At 44.5% G+C, this 22970-nt stretch overlaps 1 protein-coding gene across 1 annotated transcript in view; it reads right to left on the bottom strand.

The window, feature by feature from the left end:
- The window catches only part of CCDC91 (coiled-coil domain containing 91), a 1353016-nt gene that overhangs the window by 500174 nt on the left and 829872 nt on the right, over positions 1-22970 (bottom strand). The window contains exon 8 of the mRNA XM_069228181.1: positions 8362-8469. Within this exon, the coding sequence (XP_069084282.1) occupies positions 8362-8469 (108 nt within the window). The remainder of the gene's footprint in view (positions 1-8361; positions 8470-22970) is intronic.

Here is a 22970-nt window from a genome sequence, read left to right as displayed (position 1 = left end):
GGGCTTCGAACACAGAGCTGCTTACGAAGCCGTGGGGGATCGTCCATTTTGCTGTGAACATGGCAGAGGAGGAGACAGCAGCCAGGCTGTTAGCTGCAAATGCATTATTTCAGAACCCTGGCCAAGGTAATGGAATGACAGATCCTGGCAAGGGAGCAACAATTTATAGAGCATGCTTGCTAAACTGGAGAAGTTATCAAGATCCAAGGTCTCTAAATGGATGGATGCAATGTCCCTCAAGAAATACATTGAAAAAGGAAGGATACCTCGAGGCTTAAGAATCATGATCGCACCAAGTTATGATTACTCTCACCCGGACCTTATTAAAGAATGAGCAGAAGCTAATACCAACAGTTCCATGAACATGATTAAGATTGTTATAAAATATGCAGAAATCGAGAGAGACTCCCTAATTGAACAATGATCAATTAAGCAAAGAGGAAGCTTAAGAACGCATAAATATTTTCAGACAAGAACTCAAAATAAGGACATGAAGTATAAAGACTCAATAAAATAAAGGAAATCGTGGAAATTCCAGCGAGAAAAACTGGATTACCTGATGGGGAAAATCTTCACTTTTGCACAATGGTTTGAAAGCATGGCCAGACAGTGTTTGGGAGAAGTAAATCAATTTAGACAGGTGTCCCTTAGTGACTTCAGTTCAGACCCAGGCTCTGAAGCAAAAGAAGAGCGCAATAGGAGTGACAGAGCCAATACGTCAGTTAAGGATGAATTCCGTTTTTCACAGATGGACAGGTGCACAAACCACAGACCACAAACACAACAAAACTCAAAAGGAGACGGAAATAAAGGAGAGGGAGACAAGGGAAAAGGAACAAATGCTGACCTCAATGGACGAGTGACACGCAGCAATTGGAAGTGATATATCAGAATAATATGGTAATTAATTTAACTGATATTCGATTATCCCCTGAAGATAAGGAAGTATCCTCTCTTTTTGTTCTGTCTCAGGTCATAACTATGTGCAATCACATATTGATGTGTTTATTTGTGTGCAAGCTCAGACTGAAAAGCATTTTAGAATGAGACCAAAACTGAGACAGGTTACTACCAAAGGAGGACACCCCTCTGATAATTTATAGGTCTCTGATATGGACTTAATGAGATGAGGGATTTGGTATCTCTTCAAGGGGAAACAGATGGGACAGACCCTCAAGTAGGGAACACTCAATTATTGAGGATGTTAAATCTTGATTAAGGGGGAGATACCTGTTTCAGACCTAAGTCCATATATTATTCCACCATTTGTACTTGACAACATTGAAGTTTTTCTGAACTGATGACTGATAAATGAAGAAAAATGCTAATTGTGTCTGATCATGGTATGAGATGTTGTGAATCAAAATGCTAAGTTTAAACAAGTCATACAAAAATTGGAAGCGGGATGATTGTGTGGTACGTGCCTCAGATAAGAGGGGAAATGTTGTATTATGGGGTAAAGATATATACATGTAAGAGGCTTACTCACAACGCAATGATACACAGTTTTACACAAGGATTTCCAGAAGAGAGTATGCTAAGGTCAAGGAAGATTTTTTTTCAACCAGTTGAGTGAATGGTGGGATGCACAATTATTGAATTGGGATGAGTACAGTTTCTTAAAGACTAATGAGCTTGCATTGCCAATATTTCATCTTATCCCTAAGATACATAAGGATCCAATCAAACCACCAGGAAGCTGCCACCGGTAATCTCTTTGGGAATACTTCTATCTACATAGATCACTTTCTGCAGCCTCTAGTACACAATCTTCCATCATACATAAAATATACCTCTGAATTCCTAAAGAAAAGTTTTGATGTTGCATGGCATGAGGGAACATTGATGATGATCTTGGATGTTTCCACTCTCTACACTAGTATAAGGCATGAGGACAGCCTGAAGACAACAAAACATTTTCTGAGGGCCAGACCACTGAAGTTTTAAACACACCATGCTCCTTAAAATGTGACTGAGTGGTGCTTGAACAGAAATATTTTTCTTTTCTATGGTAAACACGTCAGCAGGGGAGGCGGGACAGCGATGTGGACCTGCTTCATCCCCAGCTATGCAAATTTGCATATGGGCTGGTGGGAGGAGCAGGTACACAATGGACCAGAGATAGCGAAGGGGCAGATAAAATCCAGTTATGGGTCAGATACATTGATGACTTGCTTGTAATATGGAAAGGGGATGAATGTTTAGCAAAACAACTTGTCAATGTCTTTAATGCCAATAGCCTAAATTTGCACTTTACATATCAGGTTATTCGGACCCAGTTAGATTTTTTAGATGTCAGAATTTCAGTACAAGAGTCTAAACTCACAACCACAGTATATAGAAACCCGACTGCAGGCAAAAGCATGTTACATGCACATAGCTTTCATCCTATAGCCCTTAAAAACAGCATTCTATTTTGCAAACTAATGAGGGCTCGGTGCATATGCAGTACCCAGACTCAGTTTGAGGATACTCAGTAGGATATGTTGAATAGGTTGAAGGCATGTGGTTCCACAAAAACTACCCTAGCTGCTGCCAAATTCAGAGTATCCCAGAACAAGAGGGAAGACACCCTTTTTGGGCTGAGTAAGAGAAAGGCTGATACTGACCTGGAAATTATTACCAGATTCATCACCACATACCATGGGAAGCACTACATGATGAGGAAGGCAGTTACTAATACTGGCACCTAATAAAGAGGGATCCAGTGATAGGTGCCAGTGTAACTGCCAGGACACAGATCACTTTTAGAAAAGGCCTGCTTAATGAGGGATTACTTGGCTAAGAATGAAGTTACGACCATCAAACAACAATGGCTTAAACCAAGCCCAGGATTCCAAAAATGTCAGAAATGTAAGGTATGTGAAAATGGTACGAACGTCAGTAAATTGCACTCCCCATTACACAAGAGCATAAAGATAAGAAAAACATTAAATTGCAAAATGGAGTTTGCGGTCTATGCCCTGTTTTGCCCTTACCCTAAGGTGTACATGGGGAGTACAATACTTCCGGTGCACAAATGGATACTTCAACATCTGCGGGCTATTAAAAATAATGACATCAATTATCTTCTAGATCTACTCTTTAAGAAATTACACAATGAGGATCACAAACTACTAACATATAGTGCCATTGACCATGTACCTAAGAAATCAAGAGGAGGAGACAGAGAGAGGGAGTTTGGAAGATTGGAATCTGGGTACATCCTGAAAATGGGTAGCAAGCAACCATTTGGTTTGAACATTGACAAAGAGCTATATGTCCCCTCTGACCCCTCGGGAAGCCTAGCTGCAATTTATAGATCGTTATGAGTTTTACCATTTTTTATATTTTTCTTTATGTATATGTTTTTATAGAGACAAAGTAAGAAGGCAGCTACATTTGAAGTTAGACATTGTAACACCATCCATTATGCGAATTTCTTCATGTACTTCGGTCCTTCCAGAGGTCATTACACCTTCCATTATGGCTAGGATTGGAATTTTCACCCTGGTCAGGATAACATTACTTTTTGATTATCACGTGTGAGTTAAGAATATAGTAAATATTATTATTCACTGAAGCATCAGTAGCCCACTTGGGCTGAATGTTTTGAAGTGTGAGTCAGACTACTGTTTATTGTGAATCCGGGATTATATGTGTTTTGAAATACTAATGCTAAAAAAAAAGTGCCCATTTTACTTTCATTTGTTTCAATTGAAAACTATTATTTTTCTATGTTCTGTTTTTCACCCACTGGATAACAATTCCATTAAGTTCTCATTAGTTTTCAGAATAACCACAAATGTGATCATGTATGAATGTATATCAGGATTTTGAGGCTGACAAACTTTATTATCAAGCATAATTGTTCAAACAATGCATCAAAAGATTAACAGATGTACAAGAAATGTAGGTGAAGCCATTCTAAAGTGGTGCTGTATTTGTCAGTATGTACTTTTTTCTTTGTTTATTATTCATCAGCACAAGTTTGTTTGTATATACCCTTTGACTTGCAATCAGCAGCGTTACAAAGGCGTGTTGAACGCCAAATTGCATTGATGAGTCCTCCGCAGTAACTGAATAAACTTGCCTACTAAAGTAAACCATGGAGTGCTGGGACATTCTTCTGAGTATACTGGGAGCTGTCAATTTTAAACAGCACTCAGCAAAGTGCTTCCTTCCGGCACCACCAGTGATCTGGCGCCCGCAGGCAGTACGGTGTTATTTGCTAGAAATATAGAGAGGGAGAGAGAAAGTGGAGTTCACACACTTTAAAAAACTATATAAATATGTATTTATTTAAAAAAGGGAGATTTTGGAGAGTTCCCCCCATTCAAGCAGGAAAAAAAGAAATTAGCATTTACCACCAGTTTTGTGTGGTAACAGTACAGCGTTGTAATAGAATGAGTTGTAAAGGTCTATGTGATGTATTATATACATTGCATTGTACAGTGTAGTAGAAGAATGGGTGATAACATCTGATAGCTTCATTTATATTTTGGTATCTCTCTTATCCCATTGTGTGAGAAACTTAATTTAAAAATTTATGATTTAAACATCTGAGCTTTAATAATACATAATACATGTATTAGTCTTTCCTCAGTTGGTGGAGTTTTAGCTTTTCATGCCCTTTGGAATGCAAACAGACACGATACACTGCGATAGGGCACAGAGACAAGAGAAAAGACAATCAAAGCTACTTGGCAGTCTCTAAATATTTCTGTGATTCTATAAATGAATGTTCTCCTTCTGAGATGTTTCCAGACTCCTGTTTCTTTCCACTGTTCTATTTACACAGATGACAACAGATTCCCTTAGCTAGTTGTTCAGCTGCAGTGTTGATGCTGGCTGCCCTCGAGATGCCTCGTAGGAAACATTGTACAATGTTAACAGGAAAGTAAAATAATCTCCAAATTACCAATTCAAGGATATTTGTAAAACAGTTTAGGAGAACATTTGGTATCTTGTATAAATGTAAAATCTATCTCAATCGACAGAAGAATCTGAGATCTCCTAGGGCCAGATGTAGGAAGCTTTTTGCATGGTGCAAATTGCGAAAATCGCAGTTTGCGCCATGCAAAAGGCTCATCGCGATCCTCATTCACATAATGCGACTCGCAAATAGGAAGGGGTGTCCCCTTCCTATTTGCGACTCGCATCGCAATGCTAAATTGCTTTGTGACCGCAAACGAAGTTGCAAAGCAATTCGCAGTTACCACCAGTGTCACAGTGGTGGTAACCCATTCGCAAAAGTGAAGGGGTCCACATGGGACCCCTTCCCCTTTGTGAATGTTGCCAAAAATGTTTTTTCAGAGCAGGCAGTGGTCCATTGGTCCATTGGACCACTGCCTACTCTGAAAAAACGAAACCAAATGGTTTCGTTATTTTTTTTTGTATTGCAACTCGTTTTCCTTTAAGGAAATCCCGGCTGCAATACAAACAAAAAAAAACTGCTTTATTTAAAAAGCAGTCACAGACATGGAGGTCTGCTGTGTTCAGCAGGCCACCATCCCTGTGAGTGCAGGGACTCGCTATGGGGTCGCAAAATGCGACCCACCTCATTAATATTAATGAGGTGGGTCTTTGCGACCCCATAGCGATTCGCAGACGGTGTCTGAGACATCGTTCTGCTTCCGAATTTGCGATTCGGAAATTCTGAACTTGCTACATCTGGCCCTTAGCACTTACACTGGTCATTTGTATATTTTTTTCGTTATTGATTTGTAATCTACATAGACAATCGCTGCCTTCAGTTAATATCCAAAAAAATACAATCGAAGCAGCACAAGGTAATCAGAACAATTTAAATGGTAGTTTTCCTTATAATTTTTTTTAATTTTTTTTTAGAGTAAATGGGAAAGAAGGATACAAGGAAAGTTCTTATGTTTAAACACATTTCTCCATAGACACAGGAAAGGGAAACCCCCTTTGATAAATAACGTTCCTAGCTTAATTCATACGGCATTTGTTCGTTCCATTTAATTTTCAGTAATTTAAACTAGTGATAATCATGATAGTTGATGGCGAACCAATACAACTATATTCGATAAAAACACACTCGCACACACACACAAGGACCCCAAATTATACTTCAGAATATATGGCAAACAGTCTACAGACGAAAAGCCGTTCTCCGGTGCTGTGTGCCCTCCAGTTCAATCAATGCAAAGCCTTACCAAACATTCCCCCATTATTAACTAACGGTACTGATCTAATGCAACCATATAGCCGTCTTTGCTTCCTATTTAGTTACCAATATGCGAGGGGCTGTAAAGCTGTCTGAAGACTTTTGAGGCAATCGGTATGACTTTAATATACATATATATATATAAAAACAAGTTAGTAGTTTGAATATGGCAAACAACGAACAAGCTAAGGTGAGGGAAAGCTGTTTCATGCTGTGATCAAATCCGGCTCACTAATTTTCTCCCTCATTGGAAAAATGCAACACTTCTTCAAAAAAACTGCATAATCTTCAAATATCTTTTCTTGTGTGAATGTCCTTTGCTAAAGTGTCAATTTTGCCCTCGTTTCTTTACCCTTTTAGAGCGATTCATGCGTTTCCAATATGCTGTTATGTTTTCTGCCTGCTAACATCAAATATAAACTTCCCTGGTTTGGCAATGATACGGGATTCACAACATCAGACATTTGATTAAATTGAACGATTTCATACCTTTCCAGAAATGTCAACATGTTACAGTTAAGAGACAAACCATGGGTTAAATAGCTTCAGTTTAAAGAAAGGCTTAAAAAATGTTCCCCAGTGTTGACTCTATGCATCCTTATCTGGTCACTACCAACTGGGTCTACAATCTATTTCCGAGTACTCTTCAGCTATGCAGGATAAAATTGTCCAACTCACACACAAATGCAAACGTCTGAACATCTATTTATCTATTAAAATGATGCAAGACACACTCTTGAACACTCAAACTCTAATCTATTCTTGCAATCCTTTCACATTCCGAAGAGAATTTACTACACATCTCGCGGCTGAGATAAACATCATCTGAGATAAACATCTACCGGTCTCTGGTGCAGCGCTGAAGATGTACACCTGACAGATATATCAACTGTCTGCCCCTCTGTTTTATGGGATGGGGGCTTCTAAAAATCAACTCAGTATCTAAAATCTCTTGACTAGATCCCTAAAGTCCTGAGAAAACACTACCCTCCTTCCCTGAGAATGGATCAAAAGGCTACATTCTTCGATTTACACTTGAAATTAGGAAGAGGCGTCAAGACTTGCAAGATGAGTTGTGGGTATGTTTGTGAGTCCATGAGTTCGGGTAGGACTCTGGGTTTGTGGTTATTTTCTTACGACTGCAGACAATTCCTTAACAAAATACACCGGACTACTTTAATTCATTTGCACTTAAGTCCTCTGTCTTTTTGTAAAACAGACCGAAGCCCTTTATTACTTAGGTTCATCAAACCATCTCTCCCCACTTCCTGTAATGCTCTTTCTTCTGAACAGTTTTATGAGTTGGGTGGAAGAGGGAAACACGGCATAAAAATGTGCATTCTTGGGCTTTATGTGTATAATTGACAACTTGCATTTCGCCCTTGTGATATACTAGAGCGTCACAGTCACAGAAAAATCCTTATTAATCCTGTAGCAAGTGAAGGGAATCCACTTTTTCTGCATGATCACTCATGAAATTCTGCCTTTTCCCGTACACGATTTTTGCTGGTATTAGGAGAATGCGCACTGTGGAACTGCTACTCAGTGCCTCAGTGCATGTGCTCTGGTCCTAAAATTGAATTTTGGTAACATTAGTGTCACTCAATTTGGTTTTTGTAACTTACCTGTAAGACCATGCTAGATAGTGCAAAAATTGCATCAGTGGCATGCAAGTGAAATTTCATATGTAGGATGCAGTGTTTATTTACAATTTCCACACACACAACAAAAATATATGGCTTTCGCCATTGTGTTCCAAATTACAAGGAACGCATATACTCTGTAGGCATATACAATATATTATACAATATAAAGTAATGCCTCAGGGGAGGATGCTTATGTTTAAAAAAGTGACACTTCGGGTTTCAGAGTTTATTTGTTCTTCTAAACACCACCTACTCTGGGTATTTTCCTTTATAAGAGAACCCAAAACACCAAAATCTCTGTGTCCTGGTAACTACAGGGTATTTTTCCCCATACTAAACTCCTCTAGGTTTGACCTGCCCAAATGTAGCAGTGACATGGCCTTTACCACACCTAATAAAGCCCACACAACACGGAAGTCATAATCTGGCCGGAAGAGTATACAGTATAACAGAACAATAAATATCACAGTAATAAAATTAATAATTATTAACACTAAATTTAGCATAATTATCTAAATTATTATACAACGTGGTTATTTGGATTACCTGAGCAGTGAGTAACTCCTCACATCGTTGAGATTGCTTCTCAATTGCTGCCTTGTAGTGTTTTTCACTTGCCTCTTCTTGTTGTTCAGCAGATGAATGTAGTAGTGCCTTGAAACAAATAAAAACAAATGAATACAAAAGGTAAGCTCCTTGTGAGAATCACCGCGCATAAAAGGCAGCATTTTATGGCTTGGATGTTTGGCATCATACATAGAGTATGGAGGAGCCCCATCTCCTGGCCCCAACTAACACAGAGAAAAGGACAAACTTACTCTCCTCTGTATTAAACAAGATAGGCAAAAATCGCAAATATAGATAAATAACACGCTGTTTTCCAGAGTAGAATGAGGCAGTCATCCCCGACCACAGGTAAGAGGTAAATGTATTAATACACAAGGGTACACATCCATGAGCATCTATAACCTGACAGCAGCAGTCAGCTGATGGAACGTGACCACAACAGGCTTAAACATTCCACTTAAATGATCCACATTCGGGATGGCATCAGAATAATACAATCCAACATAGTGCAAGAGGAACTAGTCAGTACTAAGTGCACTGGGCTGTTCCTACAGAGATGAATGTTGTCTTTTAGGGAAAGGAAGTGGACAAGAGATGATGTTCTCCCCAATGAAGTACATTGATATACCAAGTTTAAAGGTCTAGCTTAAGAGGGTCACTGTCTACTTGACTATTTTGGAGTTATATCCACAGCTCAAATGTGTTTCTGATGAATAGGAAAATAGATGGTGACCTGTCCATTGTTTGAGAAAAGGAAAGAAGCTGTGCTGACTATAGGGCAGCAGTACAGAAGCCTATAGTCGATGTTAAGCTGTTTTGCGTTATGTTAATTGATAACACCACTCAAATATCAGAGGGCACAGAGCATAGGCTTTAACTACAGATGTGCCAATCCCTCACAAATCAGTATTTAGGGTACAGTCTTCAGCTTACTAGATTATGAGTCACCATTCATTGAATATTCAGGGGTTATGGAACACAATCTTCAGTTCACACCGACGTGTGTGACCAGTAAATCAAATATCAGAGGTCACAGGGAACAAGCTTCCCTCTGCAGGGGTGCAGGCCCTCAACCACTGAAATGTGAGAGAGTACGCGGTACAGGCCTTATTAGTCACAGCAGTGCAGGGCACCACTTACTCAAATATTTGAGGGTACAATCTACCGGCTTCAGTTGCATGGGAGTGAGGGGCAGCAGTTACTAAGAGTTCAAGAGAGCAGCTTTGGAGATGTATCAAAACATAATAAAATGATAGTTCAGTTTAATGTGGGGTACTCACAGTTATGTTTTTGCTTATGGTAAAGAACGAACCAGGAGCGGCCCCTTCCTGGATCCTTGCAGCTGCACGCACAACGGTGATGCACTTTATGCACTTCGCATGCTTGTCGCACTACGTTGTGCTGCTCTGCAACACTGAGACTTGTACACCGGTTGTTGGGTGTCTGTGTGCCTCCGCATGCCCAAGCTGGAGGCAAATGATGTTGCTTCGGACTGTGAATTTCCCAATCCACAGTAGAGCGTGTATGGGAAGCTGGCAGCTAGCAAAAAGCCTGCCAGATGTTTAATACCAGGGAGATGACTTTAGTGATGGCGCCTTCTGTTTTGACTGGATGGCATTTAGCATCTCAGAGCGCATAACGCTTAGAAAAGACGGGCCATCCGATATCTCCTTGTGAGGAACTGCTGCAATTTATATGCAGGTTGTTGGACGGTGGGGAGGGCCTTAAAGGCCTCTGACCCCTCGGGCCGAGCATTATCATTGCTTTAGAGGAACATTTTCCAATCCCGGGTAGTGGGTGGTGAGGGCCTTTAGCAAGGGTGACTGCATTAAGTGCATGCTTGATGCTCAGTTTCAGTAAGAGGGCCTTTTATTGTGGTATCATTATGATGATTTCCATCTAGCACCTCGGCAGGCCAAAATGTTGCGAGTGAGAAACCAGTAACTCCCACCTGGTATCTCTTGTTATGGGCAATAGAGATAAACTGGAGGGGGCTTGATAGTTTGGACTTGATAGTGTGGTGAGCTGCAAATGGTCTCAGAGCTCTACCCAACATGGTGTGAGTGACTATGCTTTGGATCTGAAATTTACTCTTCTGCAATGGTAGGTATTAAGAGCCTTCACATGGGTAGTTGAAGAATGTATAACACATCAATCTGGCAGTCAATGTTAGAGAGATAGCCTAAGTTATAGCATCTTTACAAGTACCCATTATCAATGTTTGTAATTTAACAACCCTTGTGTGGAAGTAATTTAAATGATATGTACAGGAGGGCAAAGTGATAGCATTCAAAGTAATGACATTTAAAGTAGTGAATATGCATCTAATGGGATTTTCTCACCAATCCATATGCTTCAAAGTATGCAATAAAACTTAAAGACATATTCCTTATAAGATACCCAAGTTGTCTCATCACTCTGGCCTACTACAGATTATGTCACTGTGTCGATTTTGCATATCGGAGTTGAACGTTTGTGAGCAAAAAGTGCCATCTACAACCATGCAGAACCAGGGTCTGCAGATGCTTACATACAAAGAGGCTCTTTATGACTGTGGAACACCTGCAAGTATAGCAGATTATCTGCTGTCTTAAGTTTCAGGGAACAGTGGAAGAATCCATGTTCACAGGACATGGGGTGTGTTGGACCTGGCCCTTTTCATGGGTCATTTCCAAACTGTTTGCCTTCTTCCTCCTATTTTCTCTGACCAGTTTTTGTTGGCTTTAGGACTCTGACATTTTAATACTGCTAACTAGTATTAAAATGCATATGCTCTCATTCTAAATTGTATTGAAAATTGTTTTTTTCATGATTGTCATATATGATATACTAGGAAGCCCCCCGTAAAGAGCACTAGAGGTACCCAGGGCCTGTAAATCAAATGCTAGTAATGGACCTGCTGCACGGAATGTGACACCCATGTGAGCAGCCCTGTAAACATGGCTCTGACCTGCTACTGCAGTCTTTGTGTGTGCAGTTTTAAACTGCTAATTTGACCTGGCAAGTGTACCCACTTGCCAGGCCCAAACCTTCCCTTTTTTGTACATGTAAGACATCCCAAAGGTAGGCCCTAGGTGCCCCCTTGGGCAGGGTGCAGTGTATGGTAAAGGTAGGACATATGCTGATATGCTTTACATGTCCTGACAGTGAAATACTGCCAAATTCGTTTTTCACTGTTGCAAGGCCTATCTCTCTCATAGGTTAACCTGGGGACTGCCTTTAAATATCTTTTAAGTGTGGTTTCCCGTTAGGAGCAGATAGAGATTGGAGTTTGGGGTCTCTGAACACAATGTAAAAATACATTGTTTGGTAAAGTTGGTCTTAAGATTGTAAGTTAGAAAATACCACTTTTAGAAAGTGGGCATTTTCTTGCTTAGCCATTCTGTGCCTCTGCCTGCTTGTTTATTCCACATCTGGGTCCGACTGACAGTTGGGCTGTTGTGAATTCCCACTAGACGGGGACACAAAGGGAGCTGAGATGTAGCCTTTGTTAGAAATTGGGTATTTGGTTGGCAGTCAGGTTACCCCCCCTGTCCAAGCAAGGACCCTCACTCTAGTCAGGGTAAGTCACAAAAAATCCAAATTATCCTGTGCCCAACCTCTGGTAGCTTGGCACTGAGCAGTCAGGCTTAACTCAGAAGGCAATGTGTAAAGAATTTGTGCAATAAATCATACAATCACACACTATAGCACCACAAAAAAACACCACAGTGTTTAGAAAAATATATAATATTTATCTGGATATTTGCAGGTCAAAACGATCAAAGGTGCAATAAGTAAATGTAGAGATATCACTGAAAAGTGATATAAAGTGTCTTAAGTCTTTTTAAAGCAAACAAAGTCTCTTTCAAGCACAAAGTACATAGTTTGCGTGAAAAATCTCTGCAAAGGGCCGCAGAGGAGGAGAAACGTGGAAATAAAGGATTGTGCGTCTATTTCTCGGGTCACACACGGCGATGCATCGTTTAGTTTCCACGCAGGGATGGCTGTGCATCGATTTCTGGTGCTCGGTCATGGATCCTCTTCAGGTTGCGGGGTTTTCAGATGCCCCGGGGTCTATGCGTGGAATCCTGGGCCTGCAGAGCAAAGTCACAAGAGCTGCTTCGTTCCAGTGGGCGTTGCATGGAAGTTTCTTCCGCACTGCAGGCGCTGTGTCGATTTGTCCTCGGGAAGTTGAGCTGCGTCGTCCCAGGTCAGCTGTGCGTCGATCTGGTGGGCCGTGCATCGAAGTTCCGGTTGCAACGCAGGCGCTGCATCGATCTTCTCCTTGCAAAGTCATGCTGCGTGGTTCCAGTTTGGCGTGCAGCGAATTTCTCACCGTGGGGCAGGCTGTGCGTCGGTTTTAGCAAGCTATGCATCGAACTTTCACTGCACAAGGAGTCCAGTTGCAAGAGAGAAGTCTTTTTGGTCCTGAGCCTTCAGGCAACAGGAGGCAAGCTCTATCCAAGCCCTTGGAGAGCACCTCTTCACCACAGTCAGAGAGCAGCAAGGCAGCAGGCCAGCAGCAAGGCAGCAGGCCAACAGCAAGGCAGCAGGCCAACAGCAAGGCAGCAGGCCAACAGCAAGGCAGCAGGCCAACAGCCAGGTAGCAGTCCTTCACAGAAAGCAGTAAGGTGAGTCCTTTGGGCAGCCAGGCAGTTCTTCTTGGCATGATGCAGGTTCTGGTTCCAGTTATCTTCTCCAGGAAGTTGGAAGGGACAGAGGGCCTGTTTATAGAGCCAAATGTGCCTTTAAAGTGGGGGAGACTTCAAAGAGTGGCTTAGAAGTGCACCAGGTCCCCTTTCAGTTCAATCCTGCCTGCCAGGGTCCCAGTAGGGGGAGTGGCAGTTCTTTGTGTGAGAGCAGGCCCTCCACCCTCACAGCCCAGGAAGACCCATTGAAAATGCAGATGTATGAAAGTGAGGCCGAGTATCCTGTGTTTGGGTGAATGCACAAGGAGCTGTCCACTAAACCCAGCCAGATGTGGAACGTAAGGCACAGAAAGATTTAAGTGCAGAGAAATGCTCACTTTCTAAAAGTGGCATTTCTAAAATAGTAATATTAAATCCAACTTCACCAGTCAGCAGGATTTTATATCACCATTCTGGCCATACTAAAAATGACCTTCCTCCTCCTTTTAGATCAGCAGCTACCACTCAAACAATGTATGAAGGCAGCCCCAATGTTAGCCTATGAAGCTAGCAGGCCTCACAGCAGGGTGAAAACGAATTTGGGAGTTTTACACTACCAGGACATGTAAACTTCATAGGTACATGTCCTGCCTTTTGCGTACACAGCACCCTGCCCTTTGGGTTACCCAGGGCATACCTTTGGGGTGTCTTATGTGTAGAAAAAGGGGAGTTTTAGGCTTGGCAAGTACTTTTAAATGCCAAGTCGAATTGTCAGTAAAACTGAACACACAGGCCTTGCAATGGCAGGCCTGAGACAAGGATAAGGGGCTACTTAAGTGGGTGTCACAATCAGTGCTGCAGGCCCACTAGTAGCATTTAATCTACAGGCCCTGGGCACATATAGTGCACACTACTAGGGACTTATAAGTACATTAATTAGTCCAATTGGGTATGATCCAATGTTACCATGTATAAAGGGAGAGAGCATATGCACTTTAGCACTTGTTAGCAGTGGTAAAGTGTGCAGAGTCTAAAAACCAGCAAAAACTGTCCAAAAAGTGGAGGGAGGCAGGCAAAAAGTTAGGGGTGACTACCCTAAGGCTGTCAGGTCTAACATGTGTCCTCCCCAGCTGAAAGTGGGGAGAGCTACCCAACCTCCTGGACGCTCACATCGCTAAGGCGGAAGTATCTGGGGAGACCATCAGCGTTGGCGTGGTCAATCCCCGGGCGATGCTCCTCCCTAAAGTCCATGCTCTGTAGGGAAATGGACCACTTCAAGAGTTTAGGATTCTCACCCCTCATCTGCATGAGCCATCCGAGAGGCCTGTGGTCTGTCTGAACCCAGAAGTGGGTCATAAACAGGTAGGGTCTTAGCTTCTTCAGTGCCCAAACCACAGCAAATGCTTCTCTCTCAATAGCACCCCACCTCTGTTCCCATGGTAATAGCCTTCTGCTAATAAAGGCTACTGGTTGGTCTGAGCCCTCCTCATTTAGCTGTGCTAGAACAGCCCCTATGCCATGCTCTGAAGCCAATTTTGGCTATCTTGGCCTATAGTGGCTGCACCTTGCCACCACCAACTAGGTGTCCCAAGTACACCACAGAACCCTGCCCAATTTGGCACTTACTAGCCTTGATGGTCAGGCCTGCCTGTTGCACAACATGAAGCACCTCCTTGAGGTGGAGCAGGTGTTCCTCCCAGCTGGAACTGTAGATAGTTATGTCGTCCAGGTAGGCTGCACAGTAGGCATCCTTGCCAGCTAGGACCCGGTTAACCAACCTTTGGAAGGTAGCGGGGGCAGTTTTCAACCCAAATGGCATCACCCGGAACTGGTAATGCCCATCAGGTGTGGAAAATGCTGATCTCTCTTTGGCCCCCTCAGTCAGGGCAATCTGCCAGTACCCTGAAGTAAGATCAAACGTACTCAGGAACTTGGCAGAGCCCAGGCTGTCAACGAGCTCATCCGCTCAGGGGATGGGGTGAGCATCAGTCCGTGTGACTGAGTTGAGACCCCGGTAGTCCACACAGAACCTGAGTTCTGACTTCGCACCGGGGCAGCAGCCTTAGGAACCACCACCACAGGGCTGGCCCAGGGAGTACTGGATTTCTCAATAACCCCTAAAGTCAACATCTTGGAGACCCCCTCCTTGATGCTGCCCTTCACCATAACCGATAACCTGTAAATTTTGTTCTTCACAGGGGGTGTGTCAATGTCATGAACACATAAGTGGGTCAGTCCAGGAGTAAGGGAGAACAGGGAGGAGAACTGCTCTAACAGCTCATAGCAGTCTCCTCTCTGGTTTAGAGTCAGGGAGTCTGAGAGAATGACACCCTCCACTGACCCATCACCTTTTTTGGCAGAGAGGAGGTCGGGGAGAGGTTCACTCTCCTCTTCCATGCCCTCATCTGTGACCAGGAGCATACTGATCTCAGACCTCTCAAAATGAGGTTTGAGCCTGTTGTGACGGAGGACCCTTAGCGGGTGCCTAGTGGTCTTGAGGTCCTCTAGGTAAGTGGCCTCCCCTTTACGCTCCTTGATCTCAAATGGGCCAGTCCAGCGGTCCTGGAGAGCCCTGGGCTCTACTGGCTCCATCACCCAAACCTTGTCTCCAGGTGAGAACTCAACCAGAGTGGTCTTTTGGTCATACCACTCCATCACCTCTTGACTGGCCTCGAGGTTACTCTTGGCCTGCTTCCAGAAGCATTGGGTCTGGTTGCGGAGGGCCAGCATGTAGCTGACCACATCCTGGGGAGGTGTCTTAGGAGCTTTCTCCCAGCCCTCTTTAACAATGCTTAGAGGTCCCCTGACAGGGTGACCATAGAGAAGTTCAAAGGGGCTGAACCCCACCCCTTTCTGGGGCACCTCCCTGTAAACAAACAACAGGTAGGTATGTGTAGCGAAACAACTCTCTCGCCATATCAAGGAAAATGATCTTCTTGACAATTTCCAGTCTGGCTTCATTCAAAACCGCAGCACTGAAACAGCCCTGCTGCTAGTGATTGATGACGCGCTGCGGATACTCGATTCAGGGGAGTCTTGTCTTCTAATTCTTCTTGACCTTTCTGCAGCCTTTGACACTGTCAATCACAACACTCTCCTTAACACTCTTCAACAGAGAATGGGCATGGAGGGCACTGTGCTCAAATGGTTTGCCTCCTTCCTCTCTGATAGATCCCAAATGGTCAAAATAGCTAACAGTCTTTCAGCTCCTGTAGCAGTCAGTCAAGGTGTTCCTCAAGGCTCCATACTTGCACCCACACTGTTCAATCTCTATTTAGAACCGTTGGGAAATCTGCTGAGTAAATCCGGGATCCACTATCATCTATATGCGGATGACACTCAGATTTACCTTAAGGTGGCCTCCAATCACGATCTCTCCTTCCTTAGCTCTACCCTCGACTCCATTCAAAACTGGATGGTAACTCATCAACTGATCCTGAATCCCTCCAAAACAGAATTCCTCCTCCTTTCCTCCTCCCTTTCTCATCCCCCAGTGCAAACATGGATGGATCAGATCAATCTAATGAACAATAAGCCCATCATTGTCGAGAGCGCAAAATCCCTGGGTGTCATTCTAGACAAAAAACTTAATCTACTCTCCCACATTAACTCCATTGCAAAGTCTGCTCGACACCAACTGCGCCTTCTTTGGGGGATTCGTCGCTTCTTCCCGGAGTACGACCTTAAAACCCTGGTCCAAGCGCTGGTTCTCTCCAGATTGGACTACTGCAACTCTCTTCTTACTGGCCTTCCCAAATCCCACCTTTCCCCCCTGAAGTCTATTCTCCATTCAGCAGCTCGTTTCATATATGGGGCCAAAAGAAGCGACCACATCACACCCATTTTATCCACCCTCCGTTGGCTTCCCATAGAGGCAAGATCTATCTACAAAACTGCATGTATCACCCACAAAGCCTTGCACTCCTCCTCCCCTCGCTACCTGGTGAATAAACTGAAACTCTCTGGGGGCTCCAGACCATCACGTAATGCAGAAAAGTTATTGCTTGAACCTCCCACTTTCAAGAAGGAAAGATTGATGGCCCAATCCTTTTCAGGCAACGCGGTGAGAATCTGGAACTCACTTCCGCCTCAGCTTCGGACCACCACCTCTTCCCAGGCCTTCAAAACTGACCTCAAAGCTCTCCTCCTTCAAAGACACTTCCTAAGTTAACTCAAGCCCTCTGTTTTCAGAAGGAAGTCCTTCCATTATAGGATATTCTGTTCTCCATGCCTATAGAAGTGCCTTCCCAGGGTGTTTTTGTGTTTTGAGTGTCTGCCATTTAGTGCAGTATTTTACCTCTACCTGTATCTTGTACTCGTTTTTAACATGCACACGGCACCTTTCCTTTTCAACGTATCATTTGCTACCTCTTATATCTTGTTTGCTTTTGATACATGCACAACGGCCACCACTGCCTCATGTAACGTAACTATTGTTTTAGTGTTTTGAGTGTCTACCATTGATTGCAACTTTTTTACCTCTATTCGTACTTTATTTACTCTTGTAACCTGCACACGTCACTTTTTCCTCTCATAACGTATCGTTTGCTACCTCGTTTATTTTTTGCTCTTGATACGTGCACAATTATCACGATTGCCTCTTGTAATGTAACGCTTGTTTTTGTAACTGGCTCACTTGTAATTTGTCTCCTCTTGTATCTTTACTTTGCCTATTGTGAAGCGCTCTGACACCTTCGGGTAAAGTCCGCGCTATATAAAAACGCATTAATAAATAAATAAACAGGCATGGTAAGAGGACGTCCCACTTACACCTCATGGCTTCAGTCACGCTATTAATCATGCCCTTCAGGGTCTTGTTGAATCTCCCAACAAGCCCATTGGATTGAGGATGATAAGAGGTGATAAACCGGTAGGTCACCCCACATTCATCCCACATGGACTTCATGTACGCAGACATGAAGTTTGTGCCCCTGTCAGACACAACCTCCTTAGGGAATCCCACGAGTAAATATTCCCAACAGGGCTCTGGTCACCACCGGTGCAGTCACTGTTCTCAGAGGGATTGCCTCTGGATAGCAGGTGGCATGGTCCACCAAAACCAGGATAAACCTGTTGCCTAAGGCAGTTTTGGGGTCCAAGGGACCAACAATGTCTATGCCCACCCTTTCAAAGGGGGTGCCAATGACAGGGAGTGGGAGCAGGGGCGCTTTAAGCTTTTGCCCTGTCTTCCCACTAGCCTGGCAGGTAGGGCAAGCTCTGCAGAAACTATCTGACGCTAACCTCATTCTGGGCCAATGGAAGCGGGTGACAAGCCTGTTAAAGGTCTTGTCTTGGCCCAGATGTCCTGCGAGGGGAATGTTGTGAGCCAGACCCAGTAGGAAGACCCGGTAACACTGGGGGACCACCAGCACACTTGCTGCCCCAGGACCTGGAACCTTATGCTCACTTTAAAGGAGATAATTCTCCCAGTAAATATGGTGAGTGCCAGAGGCGTCACCTGCTGCTTGGGCTGTGGCCTGTCACCTCAGACCCTCAAGGGTGGGGCATTCCTTCTGCGCCTTGCAGAATTCTGCCCTGGTTGGCCCACCCTCTACTTGCCATCCAGCAAGTTCAGGTAGGTCACCCAGGTCAGCTATGTCCTCCCCAGTTGGCTCAGGGGCCTCCTCCTCCTCCGGGGACCCGTCCACCACCGTGGGAACATCTGAGGCAGGATTCCCGCACCTCTTCCCCTTCCTCTTTGCAGCTGTCTGGGCCATTGTTCCAGGCTCCAGACGCCCTTGACTCCCTTCCCGGGCAGCCATGGATCGTGTGGTAATGGAGACTCACTCAGGCAAACCTAACATCATCTCCAGGTGGGATCTGAGCGCTACCTCTTTCCAGGCAGTATGCTCAAGATCATTGCCTAACAGACACTCTACAGGCATGGCAGGACTCACAGCTACTTTCAGAGTACCAGAGACCCCTCCCCCCCCCACTCAAAGGGAACAAGAACCACCGATAGGTGACTCTCGCGATTGTCAGCCACTATGACCTGATGAAATGTATTTGGGACTATCTGCTCTGATGACACCAGCTGACTCTTGACAGTAGTCATGCTGGCTCCTGTGTCACGCAGAGCCTCCACCGTTTGCCCATCAAAGGTGACCCACTGCCTACACTTGGAAGAATCTCCTGGCATGTAGGCTTTAGGCACCATCTCTCTTTCTCCCAGGCACACTAGGGAAACCTCTGCCTGCTCCCCAAAGCTAACTGGGACTGTCCTCCCCCCGAGCGCTACACTAGCCACCCCAGGTGTCTGTTCAGCGGTGGATTGTGCCCTCTTGAGGCACTGGGAGTCGCCCTTAGAGTGTCCATGCTGGTAGCACTCTAAGCATTTGGGGATGAATTTCCCTAATGTTTTATCAAAATACCCTGGCTTCATCACAAACCTAGAAGAAGAATGGTATCCACCCCACCCCCGGGAATTCTTTTGGGGGCCTTTTGAGAACTCCTTTTCTTTAAGTTTTTCTCCCTCCTCTTTCTTCTGTTGGGAACTCTGACCACCTTTGTGGGAGTCCCTCCCAGATGCCTTCTTGGACACTCTGGTGCTAACCCAGAGGTCCGCCTCCCCAGCAAGCTTCCTGGGGTCAGTCAGATTACTATCTACCAAGTGCTGGCACAACTCTGTAAAAGAAATACTGAGCATATGCTCTCTCAGAATCAAGTCATATAACCCTTTGTAATCATCTACTTTGCTGCCCTGTACCCACCCATCCAGTGCCTTGTTGAAAAAATCATAACAATCCACCCAAGTTTGTGTTGAAAGTTTGGTGCTGTCCCTGAACCTCTGGCAGTTTCTCTCAGGGGTCAGCCCAAACTTGGCCAGTAAAGCGGCTTTAATATATGGGTAGTCATTTCTATTCTGTGGAGCAAGTGTGAGAAGTGTGTCCCTCCCTAAGGATGGTAAATAAAACCACATGGCCGCCCCCAGTGCTCCTCAGGTGCCCCATGGGCCCTTAGTGCAACTTCATAGGCAGCCAGCCACTTATCAATGTCACCTCCCACCACAAAACTTGGCACCACATTCTTGGGTATACGAACCTGTTTGTCCCGAACTGGTCCTGCACGTATGCTGCCACCATCACTGCTGGACTCAGACTATCTCGCCTTGATCCCCAGCTCCTTGAGACTCAGTTCATGAGCCAACTACAGTTTATTCTCAGCCAAGGCTCTCTCAGTTGCAGCTTCAGCTCTTTCAGCCTCAGCTTGCTTGGCTTCTCTCTCTGCTCTCCTTTCCTCCTGTTGAGCCTCAATTTTTAACTCTGTCACCTGCAAATGAAACTCTCTAATCTCTCTACTTTCCTCTGCGGCCAGGCTTTGATCAGAGACACTGCTCCCTGTTTTTGCAGGGGGCACAATTGCGGCACTAATCTCATCTAGTGAGGGCAAAAAATCCTCTGAGGGGCCATCTTCCGGACCCTCCTCATCATCATCCTCCTCAGCAGGGGCTTCTGCCCAGGCCCTCAGCGCCCTTTGGAATTCCTCCTTCCTGGAGGCTTTCTGGGTAGCTACACCCATATCCCTGAGACCCAGCTAGAGACATGTTGATTTGAGGATTTTAGTCACAAACTGACAGGAAAAACGAAATTGCAGAAAAACGATAAAAATCAAATTGACCTTAAACTGTGGGTAGGTAGTGAAATACGTAGCTACTGTATGTCACTGCACAAATACAAGTCCTATCCTCACCGCTGATCACCAATGTTAGAAATGGGGTCTTTGGCTGGCAGTCAGGTTACCCCCTGTCCAAGCAAAGACCCTCATTGTAGTAAGGGTAAGTCACACACAATCCAAATTATCTTGTGCCCACCCTCTGGTAGCTTGGCACTGAGCAGTCAGGCGTAACTTAGAAGGCAATGTGTAAAGTATTTGTGCAATAAATCATACAATAACATAATATAGCACCACAAAAATACACCACACAGTGTTTAGAAAAATATATCATATTTATCTGGAAATTTGCAGGTCAAAACTATCAAAGGTGCAATAAGTAAATGTAGAGATATTACTGAAAAGTGTTATAAAGTGTCTTAAGTCTTTTGAAAGCAAACAAAGTCTCTTTCAAGCACAAAGTACCTGGTTTGTGTGAAAAATCTCTGCAAAGGGCCACAGAGGAGGAGAAGCGTGGAAATAAAGGGGTGTGCTTCGAGTTCTCTGGCCGCATACGGCAATGCGTCATTTAGTTTCCATGCAGCGACGGATGTGCATCGATTTTTAGCACTCAGTCGTGGATCCTCTTTGAGTTGCAGGGTTTTCAGACACCCCGGGGTCTGTGCATGGAATCCTGGGCTTGCGGAGCAAAGTCACAAGAGCTGCGTCTTTTCGGTGGGCGTTGCGTGGAAGTTTCTCCGGCACGGCAGGCGCTGCGTCGATTTCCCCTCTGGAAGTCGGGCTGCGTTGTCCCAGGTCGGCTGTGCGTCGATCCGGTGGGCCGTGTGTCGAAGTTCCGGTTGCAACGCAGGCACCACGTCGATCTTCTCCTTGCAAAGTCACGCTGCGTCGTTCCGGTTCGCTTAACTGTGAATTTCTCATGGTGGGGCAGGCTGTGCGTCGGTTTTAGCAAGCTGTGCATCGAATTTTCACAGCACAAGGAGTCCAGTTGCAATAGAGAAGTCTTTTTGGTCCTGAGAGTTGAGGGAACAGGAGACAAGCTCTATCCAAGCCCTTGAGAGCACTTCTTCACCACAGCCAGAGGGCAGCAAGGCAGCAGGCCAGCAGCAAGGCAGCAGTCCTTCACAGAAAGCAGTCAGGTGAGTCCTTTGGACAGCCAAGTAGTTCGTCTTGGCAAGATGCAGGTTCTGGTTCCAGTTATCTTCTCCAGGAAGTGTCTGAGTTGGAAGGGGCAGAGGCCCTGTTTATATACCCAAATGTGCCTTTGAAGTGGGGGAGACTTCAAAGAGTGACTTAGAAGTGCACGAGGTCGCCTTTCAGTTCAATCCTGTCTGCCAGGGTCCCAGTAGGGGGTGTGGCAGTCCTTTGTGTGAGAGCAGGCCCTCCACCCACCCAGCCCAGGAAGACCCATTCAAAATCCAGATGTATGCAAGTGAGGCTGAGTATCCTGTGTTTGGGGGTGTGTCTGAGTGAATGCACAAGGAGCTGTCAACTAAATCCAGTCAGACGTGGATTGTAAGGCACAAAAAGATTTAAGTGCGGAGAAATGCTCACTTTCTAAAAGGGACATTTCTAAAATAGTAATATTAAATCCAACTTCACCAGTCAGCAGGATTTTATATCACCATTCTGGCCATACTAAATATGACCTTCCTACTTCTTTCATATCAGCAGCTACCACTCAAACAATGTATGAGGGAAGCCCCAATGTTAGCCTATGAAGGGAGCAGGCCTCACATCAGTGTAAAAACTAATTTGGGAGTTTTACACTACCAGGATATGTAAAGTTCATAGGTACATGTCCTGCCTATTGCCTACACAGCACCCTGCCCTTTGGGTTACCTAGGGCATACCTTAGGGGTGTCTTATATGTAGAAAAAGGGGAGTTTTAGGCTTGGCAAGTACTTTTAAATGCCAAGTCAAATTGGCAGTGAAACTGCACACCCAGGCCTTGCAATGGCAAGCCTGAGACAAGGTTTAGGAGCCACTTAAGAGGGTGGCACCATCAGTGCTGCAGGCGCACTAGCAGCATTTAATCTACCGGCCCAGGGCACATATAGTACACACTATTAGGGACTTATAAGTAAATTAAATAGTCCAATCGGGTATGATCCAATGTTACCATGTTTAAGGGAGAGAGCATATGCACTTTAGCACTGGTTAGCAGTGGGAAAGTGCACAGAGTCTAAAAACTAGCAAAAACAGTGTCCAAAAAGTGAAGGGAGGCAGGCAAAAAGTTAGGGGTGACCACCCTAAGGCTGTCAGGTCTAACAGACTGCATATCCTGATGAGTCGCCTGGGCTAAAGTGGGGAAGGAGGAGCTGACACTTACACCTGAAAGGACTGTGCCTCCGCTTACACAATGCA

Source organism: Pleurodeles waltl, chromosome 4_1 (genome assembly GCF_031143425.1).
Source record: "Pleurodeles waltl isolate 20211129_DDA chromosome 4_1, aPleWal1.hap1.20221129, whole genome shotgun sequence".
In the NCBI taxonomy this organism is placed as follows: Eukaryota; Metazoa; Chordata; class Amphibia; order Caudata; family Salamandridae; genus Pleurodeles; species Pleurodeles waltl.
The sequence above is the reverse complement of the archived record's forward strand: the minus strand, read 5'-3'. Positions and strand labels throughout refer to the sequence as shown.